Below are 18,087 nucleotides of genomic sequence, written 5' to 3'. Positions count from 1 at the left end.
GTGGTATATTGGCGATATACCACAAACCTCCAAGGTGTGTTATTGCTATTATAAACTAGTTACCAACGTAATTAGAGCAGTAAAAAGAAATGTTTTGACATAACCGTGGTATATGGTCTGATATACCACGACTGTCAGCTAATCAGCATTCAGGGCTCGAACCACCCAGTTTATAATACTATATAACAACCAAGTAAGTAAAAAGTCAACACATATATATATATATATATATAGTGTATGTATACACATACATATGTGTGTATGTGTGGACACTCCTTCAAATTATCATCTATTTCAGCCACACCCGTTGCTGACAGGTGTAAAAAAATCGTGCAGGACAACATGGTTCAAAATGTATTAACAGTTTTGATCACATTGTTTCAGTACATAAAGGAACAGGTAACACCTGATTATGCCCAATAACATTAGGTGTTATAAATATATTATAAAAAAAGAGGGTATAGAATATAGACAAAACCAAATTCAGAGGGGAGATATGGTTACACTTCAATAAAATGACTATTTTGGCTATGCCTGCACACCAAACAACAAGTCTGTATCAGAGATGGTGAGCATACTCAGATGCTCAACTGAGACACTTCACATGATAATTATAATTCAGTATGTCAGCTTAAGAATAGTTCCCAGATATCCCCTGTGTACATCTCAAGCCACACTGCTATGATTTCTCCCCTTTGTGGACACTCCTATGTCTGATCAGGTTAGTCAGGAAGGAGAAGCTCTTGTAACATAGTTTGCACTTGAAGGGCCTCTCATTGGTGTGAACTGTCTGGTGCCTCTTCACATAGTTTGCCTCAGCGAAGCGCTTTCCACAGGTGGGGCAGGCGTACGGCTTGTCGGCGTCCGACCTAATGCTCGGCCTCCCACGTTGTGACTCAATGACACCAGAGGAGGTAGAAGCAGGAGCCACCACCCTCAAGTGGTTAGAATTTGAGCTCCCTCCTTGACCTCTAGCCATTGTTTGATGAGTGTTGTTGGGATTGTGTGCTGTGTTATAGGCTAGGTAACTCTCGTGGTGAATGCCAATCCTGACCCGGTCTGTATTGGTGGGGTAACCATGAGGTAGATGAGGAAGGCTAGACCCAGGCCCAGGCTTTCTATGAACCCAGTCACCAGGCATTAGACAAGACCCTGAAGGAGAAGACAGACTTCCTGTTAGACTCCCACCAGATGGGTCTCCCACCACTCTCTGTGAAGGCTGAAGCCCAGGGTGACCTGCTCTGTTTATCATGGATACTGTGGTGTTTGTATCATAGGAACAGGAGGGTCTATCTCTATCAGGCCCAGGCCCTGATCCATCCCTGCACTGAGACTGTGAAGAGAAGGGTCTGGGCTGCAGACTGGATCCCTGGCTGGAGCCTCTGTCTCTCTGATAACCACCAGGACTGAGGTTGTTCAGTCCACCTGTCCACTGGTTGTGTTCTGCGTGGTGCTGGAGTCTCTGTCCCTCGTGGTTTGGTCCTGGTTCCGACTCGGGAAGGAAGAGCGACGGCTCCTGATCCAGGGTTCTGATCCGGGGCCAGGGTTTGTGACCAGCCGCTTCAGAGGTCCAGTCTCTCCCTCTAGCAACACCGGATATCAGCAGGTCCTCATGGACTGCAGACTGTAAACACACATTGAACAGAAAAGCATAAAGCTTTATATAAGAAACTCTTTGCTGTACACACAGAAACATGACTTTATAAAATGTTAACCAAAGTCAAACACATCTCTAACACTTTGATTCAAGTACCTAACAATATGGAGCCATTGGAGTGTATTATAAAAACCTTTCCGTGTGTTGATTCAAGAATTAAATATGTTTTGGTTCGACTGAGAAGGATGATACAATGATAACAAGGGGGTCAGCAGTCATTTTTGTATTTCATTTCATTAAAATGGTTATACACTCACATAACCTGAAGTAAAGTACTTTTATTGCACAAAACGATATGTGACAAGTACAATACCTTTTCTCACTATGGTTACCCTTTCGGTAAATCTGGTACCCCCGATTTGATCAAATGTATTTTAGAATACTTTGGAAAAGGTTAAACGTTACACACAGTTCACTAGTTTATGTGAAGTAAACATGAATTAAGGCACAATCATTTCATCATTATCAAACTACAAGACATAGTTGTCACTTCATCAGTGACTCATTTTTACAGACACCATCACACCAACAATCACCATATCATCTACTCTGCCTCATCACTCATTCTTTCCTCAGTTCACCTCATCCAGTTCCCTAGAACATTCAAAACCAACAGAATTAACATCAAACTAACACTACATTACATGTCACTACACTCTATACATGGGCCCTGTGCGTTTTCTACTGGTGTATCCAGAGGTAGCTCCTCTCGGAGAATCTCTTCTTGCAGTGCGAACAGGCGTACAGGCTCTCTCCCGTGTGGACCTTCAGGTGCATCTTCAGCTGGTCCTGGCAACCTCTTCTCAAACTGGGGTCAGCTTTAGGATTTCTCCCCTGTGTGGACCCTCTGGTGCCTCTTCAGGTGGTGCTGGTGGGAGAACCTCTTCTCACACTGGTGGCAATCAAAAGGTTTCTCCCCTGTGTGCATCCTCTGGTGGATCTCCACCTGTTTGGGGAAACTGAAGGCTTTCCCACAGAATGAACACGGGAAGTGCTTCTCTTTGCCACCGGATCTGCTGATAGCGTTACTACTACTGTCATTTGTCAATGGGATTGTGTAGCCATTTACTGTTGAGGCACTGGCATTGTGTGAGGTCTTGTTTAACATTAGGATGGTGTGAGGAGGATGAAGTCCAGGGAGTGTTTGTGTTGTCGCAGGGTCCATGTTCCAGTTGATAGATCCTATAGAAGACAGGCTGAAGGCAGCACCTGTTAGGGGGTTAACCTGAGGCGTCATCAGTCTCTCTGAATCACAACTATAGGAGCAGGACGGATCATCGCTGTCTGTCTGTTCTCTTCAGCCGCATACGGACACCTCCGTTTCCCCGTGGACCGAATCTACACCTTTCCCTGGTCACAGCCAGCCTGTTGTCATGGAGACTAAGTTCAGTTGTTTTGTGTTCGACTGTTTGTTTCTGTTTGTGGTTAACAATGTTGTTCCCCAGCCCACAGTTGAAGATGTCCCATCCACTGACCTCCACTATGTCACCTCTGGTCCTGGCCTGCTCAGTGATGTTGCCCTTGGCTGCACTGGTCTGAGAATCCAAAATGGCCACCCAGTCTCCTCTGTTAGCCTCCAGCCAACCACCTGCAGGAAGAGGTTACAAAATAGAGACTTTACAAACATCAAAACTCTACCTATGAATTACCAATTACCTGGTGAAGTTCATACATTAATGTGTTTTTGTATGTAAATATAAGTTGTATTGATTTCATTTTGTGAATGAAGAAATGATAACCAGGTGCATCACTATTCCCATTGAAGATCTATTACTGTATGTAGGCTATATATATTTCTCCCTTACCTTGCTCCCCCATCTTTAGTCCACTCAGCAGATCAATGCTGTCTGGTTCATCCTCAATTGTCTCCTCTTTGACTATCAGCAGATCAGGCTTCCCATCCTCCATGTCTACTGACTGTAAGAGATACAGAGTGAGAGGATGTTGAATCAAGAAATCTGATATGAGCACCCTGCTATGGAGCATCTTCTGGTTGGGCAATGAGGGATTGCTATGAGTACTATGCAAACATGTTAGTTGATTTTATACTATGCAAACGTGCTGATCGAATATCTTTCCATATAATCTTATTCATTATGATTTAAAAAGCTAACCTGATCCTAGATCAGTACTCCAACTCTGAGAGGCTTTGTGGATACGGCCCTGAACTAAAACCATTCAGACCGTAGTTCAGTGGGCTCACCTCAGTGAGACTGTATGTGGTCCTGTGCTGCTCAGCTGGTTCCTCTGTGGGTTCAGGAGGTGTAATCTGGTTGTCCTCAATGACCATGGTCCCCTCGGGGTTCCCCAGACCCTCCTCCTTCATCATCAGCACCTCTGGACCCTCCTCCTCCTGGAAGAGACAGGTGATACAGATTACAGACATACACCCCCTCAGGTATGTACACACAGATAACAAACACGTTCAACATGGAGTGTTTACCCATACCCACTATGTTTGAGTCCTATAATGTAGTTACAGAATGACTTCAACGTTGTTAAACCCATCATAATGGGCATAAATATGTTGTAGTTCAAATTTGTCCGTTAAAAGTCATCAGTCAAACCCGACTAAACTATTTTGACATGTACAGTAGGTGTTTGTTAGTAAATATACTTACACATACCCACACACTAAGTGTATATTGGTTATAAAGTGCTGTTTGGTGTATACAGAACAGGGTGAGATCAGATGTGATGTATACTAAAGAGAGTCTCAATGAAAGTCTTAGAATGAAAAGTTCCATTGTGTTTATTAAACATCCATATCAAAATCCCACATACATGTATGTCTCAAACAATAAATCTGCATGAACTTGATAAACTACATACATTTTCTCATTAAAAGTGTCTTGGGGGAAAAAAAGAAAGTAGCTGAACGGAAGTAATGAAACAGGCATTTGTGAACATCATATAGGCAGTACAATGCAAAACACAATATGTAAGAGACAAAAATATAAAACGCACCATGCAACTATTTCAAAGATTTCACTGAGTTACAGTTCATAAGGAAATCAGTCAATTGAAATACATTTATTAGGCCCTATCTATGGATTTCAAATGAATGGCCTGTCTCAGACGATCCCGCAGGTGAATTAGACGGATGTGGAGGTCCTGGGCTGGCGTGGTTACACATGGGCTGCGGTTGTGAGGCCAGTTGTACTGCCAAATTCTCTAAAACGACGTTCGAGACAGCTTATGGTAGAGAAATGAACATTCAATTATCTGGCAATGGACATTCCTGCAATCAGCATGCCAATTGCATGCTACCTCAACATCTGTGGCATTGTGTTGTGTGACAAAACTGCACAGATTAGAGTGGCCTTTTATTGTCCCCAGCACAAGGTGCACATGTGTAATGATCATGCTGTTTAATCAGCTTCTTGATATGCCACACCTGCCAAGTGGATGGATTATCTTGGCAAAGGAGAAATGCCCACTAACAGGGATGTAAACAAATGTGTGCACAACATTTCAGCTCATAAAACATAAACTTTATACGTTGCGTTTATATTTTTGTTCAGTATATATGCCTTGTATCACACAATGTCTGGATGCAATATTTTACCCAGGAATATCCAACACTGAAATCTGTTACTCTCATTATTCCAAATGCATCTGTGGATATTTTCTGCTGACAACAATGACAATTAATCTCTGTCTTTACTACAGGGTTTGAACTCAATGTCAAAAGCTATTGAGTGGGATGGTTGCTTTCCATTTTATGGAGTGGAAAGGTTTTTCTGCTGGTGCATCCTGAGGAAGCTCCTCTCTGAGAACCTCATTCCGCAATGAGTACAGGCAAACAGCCTCTCTCACGTGTGGACCTTTAGGTGCATCTTCAGCTGGTGTTGGCGGGAGAACCTCTTCTCACACTGGGGGCAGCTGTATGATTTCTCCCCTGTGTGGACCCTCTGGTGCCTCTTCAGGTTGCCAGCCTGGGCGAAGCGCATATGACAATGGGTACAGCTGAATAATTTCTCCCCTGTGTGGACCCTCTGGTGCCTCTTCAGGCTGCCAGCCTCAGCGAAGTGCATGTGACACTGGGTACAGCTGAAGGGCTTCTCTCCTGTGTGAACCCTCTGGTGGATCTTTAGGTTGCCAGCCTGGTCAAAGTGCATGTGACACTGGGTACAGCTGAAGAGTTTCTTCCCTGTGTGGACCCTCTGGTGGATCTCCAAATTCTGGGGGCAGCTGAAGCCTTTGTTACAGAACATGCAGAGGAACAGTTTCTCTTTACTATTGCCTGATGTTGCTCCCCCTCCCTGAGTCTGGGCTCTAGCCTCGTCATTTGAGTTCAATACCTGATCTAAAAGTACATCAGAAGATGCCATCGACGTTGACACGGAGTCACGATCCCAGAACCTGTGTAAAGGGGAGTGGGTCACAAAATTTGTATTTGTCTCTAAGCATCCCCTGTAATCTAAGAAATCTCTGCCCTGGGAGTGTCCATCTCCTAGGTGACGATCTGCATTCAATGTGGGAGGAGCGTCGCCCTCCACTTTCACAGTCACCTCATCCACCACTATAACCTCCCCTTTCTTATCTAGGCACCTTTCAGTGTATACACTACTACTGTACCGGTTCCAGTCCCCTCTAGACAGATCAGTCTGGGTCTCTAAACCAAAGGGCATGTTTTCAGGGTCCATCTCTGTAGCGTAAGAACAAGACGGATCATCACCGGCAGTTTCTAACGAGTCACCATCACCATCTCCATGGGAATGAACCACCCTCTGCCTTTGGTGAAATACCGGTAAGTATTCCGAGGCAGGAGCAGGAAGACAGACCAGTCTCCCTGGGTCTGATCTGTGGTCAGATCCTGTGTGTAAGAGACTCTGTGTTACAGTTAAAGTCTCTGACTTGATGATGGCGTTTGGAGTTCCACTGACCTCCGTGATGCTGGGTTGAGTCTTGGCCTGGGGCGTGGAGGCAGTTGCGATGTCCTCCTTTGCTACAGGGGGCGCCACTCCAGCCGTTGCTTCAGTCTGGATGTCTCTACTGTGCCGTGGGTCCTCCTCTCCTTCTGTCCTCTCATGCTTGACCCCAGGACCTGGAGCCTCTGCATCTGCTGACTGACACAAAAAGAGAGGAGGTTACTGAATTCAATAACAATGACGTAGGGAAGTCTCACAAGTTGGGCTGTTGCGGTGACCGTATTACTGCCACACCGGCGGTCACAAGTCATAAAGGCAGTCAAATAGGCTTCTCCAAGCTCTAATGCTGCTGATGGTCTTTAGTAGCCTACTAAACTTGCTAACTGCCTGGTACTCAGCACTCTATTGTCCCTCTAATCACTCTGATTAGTGCAAATGTAATCAAAAATTTAATCAAATACTTCATACTTCAAATACTTCATGAGAACCCATGAGCTCATGTTGTGCAACATTTCCATAAGCTATGAAATTGTGTGAAATAAAACAGAGTGATGGCCTCTTTAATAGAGGAGGATCCCATCAGCTTTCTATAGGCTAGGCCTACAATATTTACTTCTCAACTTTCCTAATATTAGGCACATTGCTTATCTTTACAACAGCCTACCTTGCTAGCATGAAAATTAACCAAGGGAAAAGCACTATTTAAGTGCATAGATGACATGTATTTTTTCAGCTGCCCCCGTTTCGAGACAGGTGCATGATAATGGTCCATTCTAAATCAAAACAAATTTCACACATACAGTGCCTTCAGAAAGTATTCAGACCCCTTGAGATTTTCCACATGTTGTTAGGTTACAAGACTTATTCTAAAATTGATTAAATAGTTTCCCCCCCTCATCAATCTATACACAACAGACCCATAATGACAAATCAAAAACAGGTTTAGAATGATTTTTTTTAAACTTTTTTTTTTTTAAATATCACATTTACATATGTATTCAGACCCTTTACTCTGTACTTTGTTGAAGCACCTTTAGCATCGATTACTGCCTCAAGTCTTCTTGGGTATGAAGCTACAAGCTTGGCACACCTGTATTTGAGTCTCTCCCATTCTTCTCTGCAGATCCTCTTAAGCTCTGTCAGGTTGGATGGGGAGCGTTGCTGGACAGCTATTTTCAGGTCTCTCCAGAGATGTTTGATCGGGTTCAAGTCCGGGCTCTGGCTTGGCCACTCAAGAATATTCAGAGACTGGTCCCGAAGTCACTCCTGTGTTGTCTTGGTTGTGTGCTTAAGGTTGTTGTCCTGTTGGAAGGTGAAACTTCGCCCCAGTCTGAGGTCCTGAGCACTCTGTAGCAGGTTTTCATTAAGGATCTCTGTACTTTGCTCCGTTCATCTTTGCCTTGATCCTGACTAGTCTCTCAGTCCCTGGCGCTGAAACACACCCCATTCTTCACCATAGGGATGGTGCCCGCTTTCTTCCAGATGTGACGCTTGGCATTCAGGCCAAAGAGTTCAATCTTGGTTTCATCTGATCAGAAAATCTTGTTTCTCATTGTCTGCGAGTCTTTAGATGCCTTTTGGCAAACTCCAAGCGGGCTGTGAAGAAATACCCTAAGTTATTCAACATTTTAAGCTAAATGTTCTGATCTGTTGCATCAGCCACATAATGTAAAACTGTTTTTTTAATGCTAACTAACAATTTTTTCAGAATGGCACAAATTCCCCGATATCAGGGTACTCATGTCAACATGTTTGCTTTCAGAGCATATTTGATCCCAAATTATAAGGGGGAGCATAAAGGTGGTTGTATTAATTTGGGATCTATCGTATCCCACAACTGTCCCAGACTATGTTTGGAATATTTATTTCTCGCACAGAATAGAATAGGTCAACGTTTGTACTATTGGTGATAGTAGATTGACATAGGCTAGTGCTTTTGCTGTTCGTTTGGCCTATTTATCTTGTTGGCTGACAAAGTAAATGTGGACAGATCTTCCAAAATCTTTAACATGCACCTCGGAATTGGATAAGAACGCACACAGTTGCGTCCCCGATGTGTGGGTCTTCATTTGTAGTCTGTGACAAAGATACGATCACGTGATGGAGAGCCATGTGAGTGAGAGGTGCTGTGGAGTGAGGCGAAGGGCACAACGCAGCACTTTGGGCCAAGGGGACAACGGCCTCAAAATATATGGATTTTTTTAGGGTGCATTACGGGCACAAAGGGGATGCCGCCGGGAAATTCGAGGCATTATCAAGTGCTTGTCAAATTGTGAATGAGAGACTGAAAGTGTGTAATGCACAAAAAACTAAGCAGAGCTCATGCCTTTCAAGTGACTTAAAAAAAAAAAAAATCAATAGTCTTGCTGACAGGTGTATAGAATTGAGCACACAGCCATGCAACCTCCATCAACAAACATTGGCAGTGGAATGGCCTCACTGAAGAGCTCTGTGACCTTCAACATGACACCGTCATAGGATGCCCCCTTTCCCACAAGTCAGTTTGTCAAATGTCTGCCCTGCTGCCCCAGTCAACTATAAATCCTGATATTGTGACATGGAAACGTCTAGGAGCAACAACTGCTCAGCCGCGAAGTGGTAGGCCACACAAGCTCACAGAACAGGACCGCCGAGTGCTGAAGCTCGTAGCGCATAAAAATCATCTGTCCTCGGTTCCAACACTCACTACTGAGTTCCAAACTGCCTCTGGATGCAACGTGATCACAATAACTGTTTGTCAGGAGCTTAATGAAATGGGTTTCCATGGCCGAGCAGCTGCACACAAGCCTAAGATCCCCATGCACAATGCCAAGCGTCGGCTGGAGTGGTGTAAAGCTTGCGGCCATTGGACTCTGGAGCAGTGGAAACTCGTTCTCTGGAGTGATTAATCATGCTTCACCATCTGGTGGATGAATCTGTGTTTGGCAGATGCCAGGAGAACAGTGGAGGAGGAATAAAGGGGTGGGGCTGTTTTTCATGGTTCGGGCTAGGCCCCTTAGTTCCAGTGAAGGGAGATCTTAACCCTACAGCATACAATGACATTCTAGATGATTCTGTGCCTCCAGCTTTGTGGCAACAATTTGGGAAATGCCCTTTCCTGTTTCAGCAGGACAATGGCCCCGTGCACAAAGTGAGGTCCATACAGAAATGGTTTGTTGAGATCTGTGTGGAAGAACTTGACTGGCCTGCAGAGAGCCCTAACCTCAACCCCATCTAACACATTTAGGATGAATTACAACGCCAACTACGAGCCAGGCCTAATCGCCAAACATCAGTGTCTGATTTGACTAATAATCATGGCTGAAAGGAAGCAAGTCACCGTAGCAATGTTCCAACATCTAGTGGAAAGCCTTCCTAGAAGAGTGGAGGCTGTTATAGAGGCAAAGGGGGGGGACCAACTCCATATTGATGCCCATGATTTTGGAATGAGATGTTCGACAAGCAGGTGTCCACATACCTTTGGTCATGTAGTTCATGTCCATGTTAAATATGATATAATGGCTAACAGATTGCATTTTGCACCCCCTCCTCCCGTTGCCTCAGGATGAATGGTTTTGACCACTAAAGTTTTGCTTCTCTCCGGCGTGACACGGTTTTGGTTCAGTGCAGTTAGAAAGCACTAGTTGCACCACTGGTGTTTAACATGAAAAGGTACCGGCAATATAAATGTATTATCTATTTTGTTGTATCGTTGTTAGAGTACAAAGATTTTGGTTCAAAATTTGGTTTTATTAAGAACCAAAACGCAATAACATTGTGTATGCAGTCCTGTTCTTAGTTGCCAATGACTGGAACAAATTGAAAACAATCGCTGAAGCTGGAGACTTATATTTCCCTCACTAACTTTAAACATCAGCTAACCGATCGCTGCAGCTGTACTTAACCCATCTTAACCCATAAATAGCCCACCCAATCTACCTACCTCATCCCCATATTGTTTTTATTTACTTTTCTGCTCTTTTGCACACCAGTATTTCTACTTGCACATCATCATCTGCTCATCTATCACTCCAGTGTTAATTTGCTAAACTGTAATTACTTCGCTACTATGGCCTATTTATTGCCTTACCACCTCATGCCATTTGCACACACTGTATATAGACTTTTTTTTCTATTGTGTTATTGACTGTACACTTGCTTATTCCATGTGTAACTCTGTTGTTTGTCGCACTGCTTTGCTTTATCTAGGCCTACATAATGACAAAATATGCAGGCTGTATACGAGTACATGTATTTTTGTATGAGGTAGTGTTTATGAAAGAAAAGGTTGGAGACCCTTCCTCTGGGTCAAACTGTTGAAATATGACCCATATTACCGGAGCTAAATTTTTCTTTCTATTGCAGATTCAGGGCCGCAATTTATGGACATATAGCTGACCAAAAAAATAAAAGCATTTCATGATAAATTAATAATACGTTTGGAACATCATTTTTTATGTGAAAATAATGAATAAATGTAAATGCAAAACTCTAGTTTGCATTTTCAAGTTGACAGTTTTTGTTCAATGCCCTACCAGATAACACTGCCATATTGAGAAAGAACATTGTTAAAAGATCAGTTAACACAGTTGTACTACATTATTGTGATCGCATTATTTGTGACAAAAAGAAGATGACAACTTAATGTGCATTTGAACAATGTTTTTTTATTAACCTGTAGATCCTTTGAGTAAAACAATATTATTCCTCCCATTTTCGATTTCATTATCAGTTTGGCCTGTCAATCGATCACTGTGGCTGGGATTGTCAGGGGAGGAGCAGAACATGTGAGAGTCACAGGCTTGTTAGGGTTTCAGACCTGTCAATTAATTATTAGGGGTGGGATTTTCAGGGAAGGGAGAAGATTAGTACTCTAGTAATTAAAACACTTTTTCAATTTAATTTATAGTGGGAAAACCTAAGACAAATTGTTGTGTTCTGTTCATAAATATGGATTCCCCCTGTTAAACAGAGTAGAATTGCAGGAAAATTGTTTTTTGGGAGAGGTCCCCCAGACCTGAAAGCTTTTGCACCCCCTCTTTCAGAAAAAGTCAGGTGCCCGTGGCTGACAGGAGCCTGTGGCTGACAGGAGCCCGTGGCTGACAGGAGCCTTTCTGAAATAAACGGGCCACATTTGATGATCTGTAATTTTTTATGTCACACTATGACACTAACCTCTATCACGATAACCTGCTGGATTAAGGCTCCACTCCCCTCATCTATAGCTACAGGTTGGTTCTCTCTCCACGCTGGCTTCACAAAGCTCCTGTGGCCTCCAGTGAGATGTCCTTCACCTGAGAGTGATTGAGGAAAAAGGGGTGGTTAAGTTAGGTACTGTCAATGCTCAACGTTATATTGCACACTAGCTATAATTGGGAAGAATGTAAGGAAACACCTCAACTTTTTGATACACTATTCATTGATTGATTTACTATGTTCCATGCATCACATTATCTTGAGTATAACAATAGGAAATTCAGTAAATCAAGAATCTTGTTCGATTATATTGTGTCTTTGTGCAAGAATAATTCGTTCTTAATTGACCTGCCTGGTAAAATGAAGGTCAAATAAAAATGTGTAAGATAGACAAGTAATCAGCGGAAGTGACCAAAAACTGACCAAGACCCGATTCTGGGTAACGCATCTGAACATGTGGTGAGGGTAACACGGCAACAGCCCCCGCACTCTACAAAATCTAAATGTACCTCTTGCCATTCCTCTGTATCGGTCGAGGATCTTGACACTACTGGGACGACTGGCTAGGACGCGCTCTCGCATTGTCCTCTCTGCGCGCTCCCGTGCCACCTTGAGTTCCACGAGCTGTAGTTTCCTCCTCAATCCCCTGTTTTCTTTCTGGCTTTGAGTTATTTCCAAACGAAACACTGCATAGTCGTCGTCTACGAGTTTACAGATCTCTGCAACGGCTGAATTCGCTAGCACCTCCATGATGGAGGCAATTTGAGTGTGAAAAACCATACAGTTAGCCATTGTTAGCAGCTACTAGCTAGCTTTACTTAAATAACATCTATCAACCAAGTCGAAAGCGAATTAAACACTATCTGGGGTAAGTATGTGATGCTGTGCAGTTACAGTCATATGATAAGTTCCAGGGGGTTAATACACGTCTAAATAAAAACGCTAACGTGGAAACTGTTCTTGGTCACAGGTCGCTTCCGTTTACACTGAAGAGAAAGGATATTATTGGTAGGCGTCATGGCTCAAAGGGTGTGGTTAAATAAATAAAAATATGCGTGTTGTAATTTGAAATACGCTACTGCTTAAAATGGTAATTATGTATGTTAAAAAAGCATATTTGGTGTGTTGGAATGGTGTGGGCATATACCGGTCGTTAAACATATGTACACAAGTAGCTCATCCTCTATAAGGAAATAGCAAGCATTTTTTTTTAAACCTTTGAGATAAAGGTTTAAGGTGGGGTTTTGAAGTGCTTCTCCAATTTATGCTTTAGCCACAAATACAACTATTATGGATGTGCACGGTTATTCGAATATCCATAGTATGCGAATAGTTGTGCGAGTACAAAATTTTTTTTGCAAGAAAAAAAATCATTAATTAAAACATCTGACAATCATTTGAAACAAACTTTTTAATGTAGTTATGACCTGCGCCACGCAAAGACTAGTAGCCTTCACATGTGTAGCTTTATGTTGGAGTGGGCTACAACCAGCAACCAACAGTTGTTTACAGAATGGGGTTGAAGAGAGTGCCTCAATAAGCCTACCTAGCTTAACTTCTCTAGGATACTCCAGTGAAGACAGGCACTGTTATGTGGGATGATACATACCATTGTGGCTGTAACAAGTTAGCTAGTTTTGGCTGTCTTGGCTATTGTTACTGCAGCTCTCTCAACTAAATTTAAAGGCTTTATTGGTATGGGAAACATATGTTAACATTGCCAAAGCAAGTGAAGTGGATCATATACAAAAGTGAAATAAACAATAACAATTAACAGTGAATATTACACTCACAGAAGTTCCAAAATATTAGACAATTCAAATGCCATTGTCTATATACAGTGTTGTAACAATGTGCAAATAGTTCAAGTAAAAAAGGGGTTAATTAACATAAATATGGGTTGTATTTACAATGGTGTTTGTTGTTCACTGGTTGCCCTTTTCTTGTGCCAATAGATATGAGAGTTTATCAAAATTGGGTTTGTTTTCGAATTCTTTGTGGATCTGTGTAATCTGAGGGAAATATGTGTCTCTAATATGGTCATACATTGGGCAGGAGGTTAGGAAGAGTGCAACTCTGTCATCAAGGCAAAGGGTGGCTGCTTTGAAGCATCTCATATAACATGTATTTTGATTTAACACTTTTTTGGGTTACATGATTCCATATGTGTTATTTAATAGTATTGTCTTAACTATTATTGTAGAAAATAGTAAAAATAAAACTCTTGAGTAGGTGTTCTAAAACGTTTGACCAGTATTCTATCGCTCTCTCTTATATATATATATATATATTGCTGACAAAAATTAAGTGAACACTAAAATAACACATCCTAGATCTGAATGAATGAAATATTCTTATCTTCTTTCTGCTGACAACAAAATTACACAAATTATCAATGGAACTCAAATTTATCAACCCATGGAGATCTGGATTTGGAGTCACACTCAAAATTAAAGTGGAAAACCACACTACAGGCTGATCCAACTTTGATGTAATGTCCTTAAAACAAGTCAAAATGAGGCTCAGTAGTGTGTGTGGCCTCTACGTGCCTGTATGACCTCCCTACAACGCCTGGGCATGCTCCTGATGAGGTGGCGGATGGTCTCCTGAGGGATCTCCTCCCAGACCTGGACTAAAGCATCCGCCAACTCCTGGACAGTCTGTGGTGCAACGTGGCGTTGGTGGATGGAGCGAGACATGATGTCCCAGATGTGCTTAATTGGATTCAGGTCTGGGGAACGGGCGGGCCAGTCCATAGCATCAATGCCTTCCTCTTGCAGGAACTGCTGACACACTCCAGCCACATGAGGTCTAGCATTGTCTTGCATTAGGAGGAACCCAGGGCCAACCGCACCAGCATATGGTCTCACAAGGGATCTGAGGATCTCATCTCGGTACCTAATAGCAGTCAGGCTACCTCTGGCGAGCACATGGAGGGCTGTGTGGTCCCCCAAAGAAATGCCACCCCACACCATGACTGACCTACCGCCAAACCGGTCATGCTGGAGGATGTTGCAGGCAGCAGAACGTTCTCCATGGCGTCTCCAGACTCTGTCACGTGCTCAGTGTGAACCTGCTTTCATCTGTGAAGAGCACAGGGCGCCAGTGGTGAATTTGCCAATCTTGGTGTTCTCTGGCAAATGCCAAACGTCCTGCACGGTGTTGGGCTGTAAGCACAACCCCCACCTGTGGACGTCGGGCCCTCATACCACCCTCATGGAGTCTGTTTCTGACCGTTTGAGCAGACACGTGCACATTTGTGGCCTGCTGGAGTTAATTTTGCAGGGCTCTGGCAGTGCTCCTCCTGCTCCTCCTTGCACAAAGGTGGAGGTAGCGGTCCTGCTGCTGGGTTGTTGCCCTCCTACGGCCTCCTCCACGTCTCCTGATGTACTGGCCTGTCTCCTGGTAGCTCCTCCATGCTCTGGACACTACGCTGACAGACACAGCAAACCTGCTTGCCACAGCTCGCATTGATGTGCCATCCTGGATGAGCTGCCCTACCTGAGCCACTTGTGTGGGTTGTAGACTCCTTCTCATGCTACCACTAGAGTGAAAGCACCGCCAGCATTCAAACGTGACCAAAACATCAGCCAGGAAGTATAGGAACTGGGGAAGTGGTCTGTGGTCACCACCTGCAGAACCACTCCTTTATTGGGGGTGTCTTGCTAATTGCCTATAATTTCCACCTGTTGTCTATTCCATTTGCACAACCACATGTGAAATTCATTGTCAATCAGTATTGCTTCCTAAGTGGACAGTTTGATTTCACAGAAGTGTGATTGACTTGGAGTTACATTGTGTTGTTTAAGTGTTCCCTTAATTTTTTTGAGCAGTGTATATATATTGTGGCAAACCTCTTCAAAGTTAGGAGCGTTTGTCACAAATTAAATGGTAAACTGTAACCAAATCACCCAAGAATGAGAGTTCTTTTGAACAGGACAGTACCTGTTTGTTTGTTTCTCCGTCCTGGTCCACCCAGGCCGTGGGCGAGGTCAAGGATAGCAGGGTTCGGTACACGAATCGGGTTCTCGGTAGGTCCAGTTCCAAACGCCAACAGGTAAGTCCAAAACAATCCAGCTCATACACGGTAAATCCAGCCAATCTCTATTGTCTCTTTCTCTATTGTTCATAGATCCTTCCAGCACTCTCTCTCCCTCTTCCTGGTTTTTCTTGACCCTTTATCTGTGGGTCGGCTCCACCTTCTGAGGGTTCCCCTTGCTTCTGGGACTTGTAGTTTGGGTGGTCGGACATTTTGTGATCTGTAGTTCTGACAGGGGTGGCCGTTTTAGTGATTGGGCAGAGCCCGTTTACTAGTTCTGCTCTCACATATCTGCCATTTATCACTCGACCCCTTTCTTTGCCACAAATATATATATATATATATATGAATTTTTCTTTGCAAACCTGCCTAGAATGCCAGCATCCCGGGGTCAGCCTCTTCACTGTTGATGTTGAGACTGGTGTTTTGAGTGTACTATTTAATAAAGCTGCCAGTTGAGGACGTGAGAGGCGTCTGTTTCTCAAACTAGACACTAATGTACTTGTCCTCTTGCTCAGTTATGCACTGGGGCCTCCCACTCTTTCTATTCTGGTTAGAGCCTGTTTGCGCTGTTCTGTGAAGGGAGTAGTACACAGCGTTGTACGAGATCTTCAGTTTCTTTGAATTTTCTGGCATGGAATGGCCTTTAATTTCTCAGAACAAGAATAGACTGACGAGTTTCAGAATAAATTTTGTTTCTGGCCATTTTGAGCCTGTAATCAAACCCACAAATGCTGATGCTCCAGATACTCAACTAGTCTAAAGGCCAGTTACATTGCTTCATTAAACCGAACAACAGTTTTCAGCTGTGCTAACATACAGTTGAAGTCAGAAGTTTACATACAACTTAGCCAAAAACATATAAATTCATAAAAAAAAAAAGATGAACGTGGTACCTTCAGGCATTTGGAAATTGCTCCCAAGGATTAACCAGACTTGTGGAGGTCCACAATGTTTTTTCTGAGGTCTTGGCTGATTTCTTTTGATTTCCCCATGATGTAAAGCAAAGAGGCACTGAGTTTGAAGGTAGGCCTTGAAATACATCCACAGGTACACCTCCAATTGACTCAAATTATGTCAATTAGCCTATCAGAAGCTTCTAAAGCCATGAAATCATTTTCTGGAATTTTCCAAGAGGTTTAAAGGCACAGTCAACTTACTGTATGTAAATTTCTGACCCACTGGAATTGTGATACAGTGAAATAATCTCTCTGTAAACAATTGTTGGAAAAATTACTTGTGTCATGCACAAAGTAGATGTCCTGACCTACTTGCCAAAACTATAGTTTGTTAACAATACATTTTTGGAGTGGTTTAAAAACAAGTTTTAATGACTCCAACCTAAGTGTATGTAAACTTCCGACTTCAACTGTAATTGCAAAAGGGTTTTCTAATGATCAATTAGCCTTTTAAAATTATAAACTTGGATTAGCTAACACAATGTTCCATTTGAACACAGGACTGATGGTTGCTGATAATGGGCCTTTGTAGACATTCCATTTTAAAATATCAGCTGTTTCCAGCTACAATAGTCATTTACAACATTAACCATTTCTACACTGTATTTCTGATCAATTTGATGTTATTTTAATGGACCAAAAAATTTGCTTTTCTTTCAAAAACAAGGACATTTCTAAGTGACCAAACTTTTGAAAGGTAGTGTATATATTTGGGAGCCGTGTAAAGGTGAGTTGACATTCCCCCTTTCTCTTTTATACTGGATATTTTTCCAGCTCCTGTGAAAAGTTTGGATGTGCGTAAAACCCCCCTTCGTTTTTATAATATTATATGCCCAAGGGGAGCAATTATGGTGCCTGTAACTATTTAAAACAAGTTCCTGTTTTGTCTTATAAAAATTTGATTAGAATTATTCGCTGACTTTTCAGGTCCTGGACAATCAAAAACAGCACATGTAGAAATGACCTGAATTGCATGATGCAGTTGCACACTTCTACAATTTATCTTATTAAAATCTAACATTAAACACTGCTAACCTTATGCCTAAACCTTAATTTTTCTTGTTTTGCTTTTTGGCCTTAATTTTAATGAATGTTTACTACATGGCCATTTTGACTTTGTGGCTGTGGTAACTATTGACAAACAGGGTCATAGCTTCGACACACCTACAACTTTATTCATCAAAACCCATCCCTTTTGTGCCACCACTGGCTACTGCGCCCATAATTCGGGCTGTAAAAATAGCTCTATTTCTGATACACAATCTTACTGCCAGCACTAAGATTTACCATTGTATTAGGTCTGTAAAAAAATGAGGCTCTGAATCTCAGTATCAGTATATTTCATTCTGAGAACAGACTTCTTTTCCCCTGAAAGAACATTGT

At 42.7% G+C, this 18,087-nt stretch overlaps 1 protein-coding gene across 2 annotated transcripts; it reads right to left on the bottom strand.

Annotated features, from left to right (window-relative positions):
* Positions 1–338: 338 nt before the first annotated feature.
* On the bottom strand, positions 339–12,711 carry LOC109901266 (uncharacterized). Of its 2 annotated transcripts, none has more exons than XM_020497316.2 (7): positions 12,216–12,711; positions 11,686–11,804; positions 6,547–6,729; positions 3,861–4,010; positions 3,463–3,574; positions 3,133–3,245; positions 339–1,624 (listed from the first exon to the last, which is right to left on the bottom strand). In XM_020497316.2, exons 1-7 carry the CDS (start codon positions 12,496–12,498, stop codon positions 680–682), a joined length of 1,905 nt encoding a protein of 634 aa, XP_020352905.2. In that variant the 5' UTR covers positions 12,499–12,711; the 3' UTR covers positions 339–679. The 2 variants fall into 2 exon arrangements, with proteins under 2 accessions (XP_020352905.2, XP_031692419.1); XM_031836559.1 differs by lacking the exon at positions 339–1,624 and adding an exon at positions 1,873–3,022 and having other exon boundaries at positions 12,216–12,710.
* Positions 12,712–18,087: the final 5,376 nt, after the last annotated feature.

This window comes from Oncorhynchus kisutch, linkage group LG12, assembly GCF_002021735.2.
Source record: "Oncorhynchus kisutch isolate 150728-3 linkage group LG12, Okis_V2, whole genome shotgun sequence".
Taxonomy (NCBI): domain Eukaryota; kingdom Metazoa; phylum Chordata; class Actinopteri; order Salmoniformes; family Salmonidae; genus Oncorhynchus; species Oncorhynchus kisutch.
Note: the sequence above shows the minus strand (reverse complement) of the source record. Positions and strands in the feature narration are given on the sequence as shown.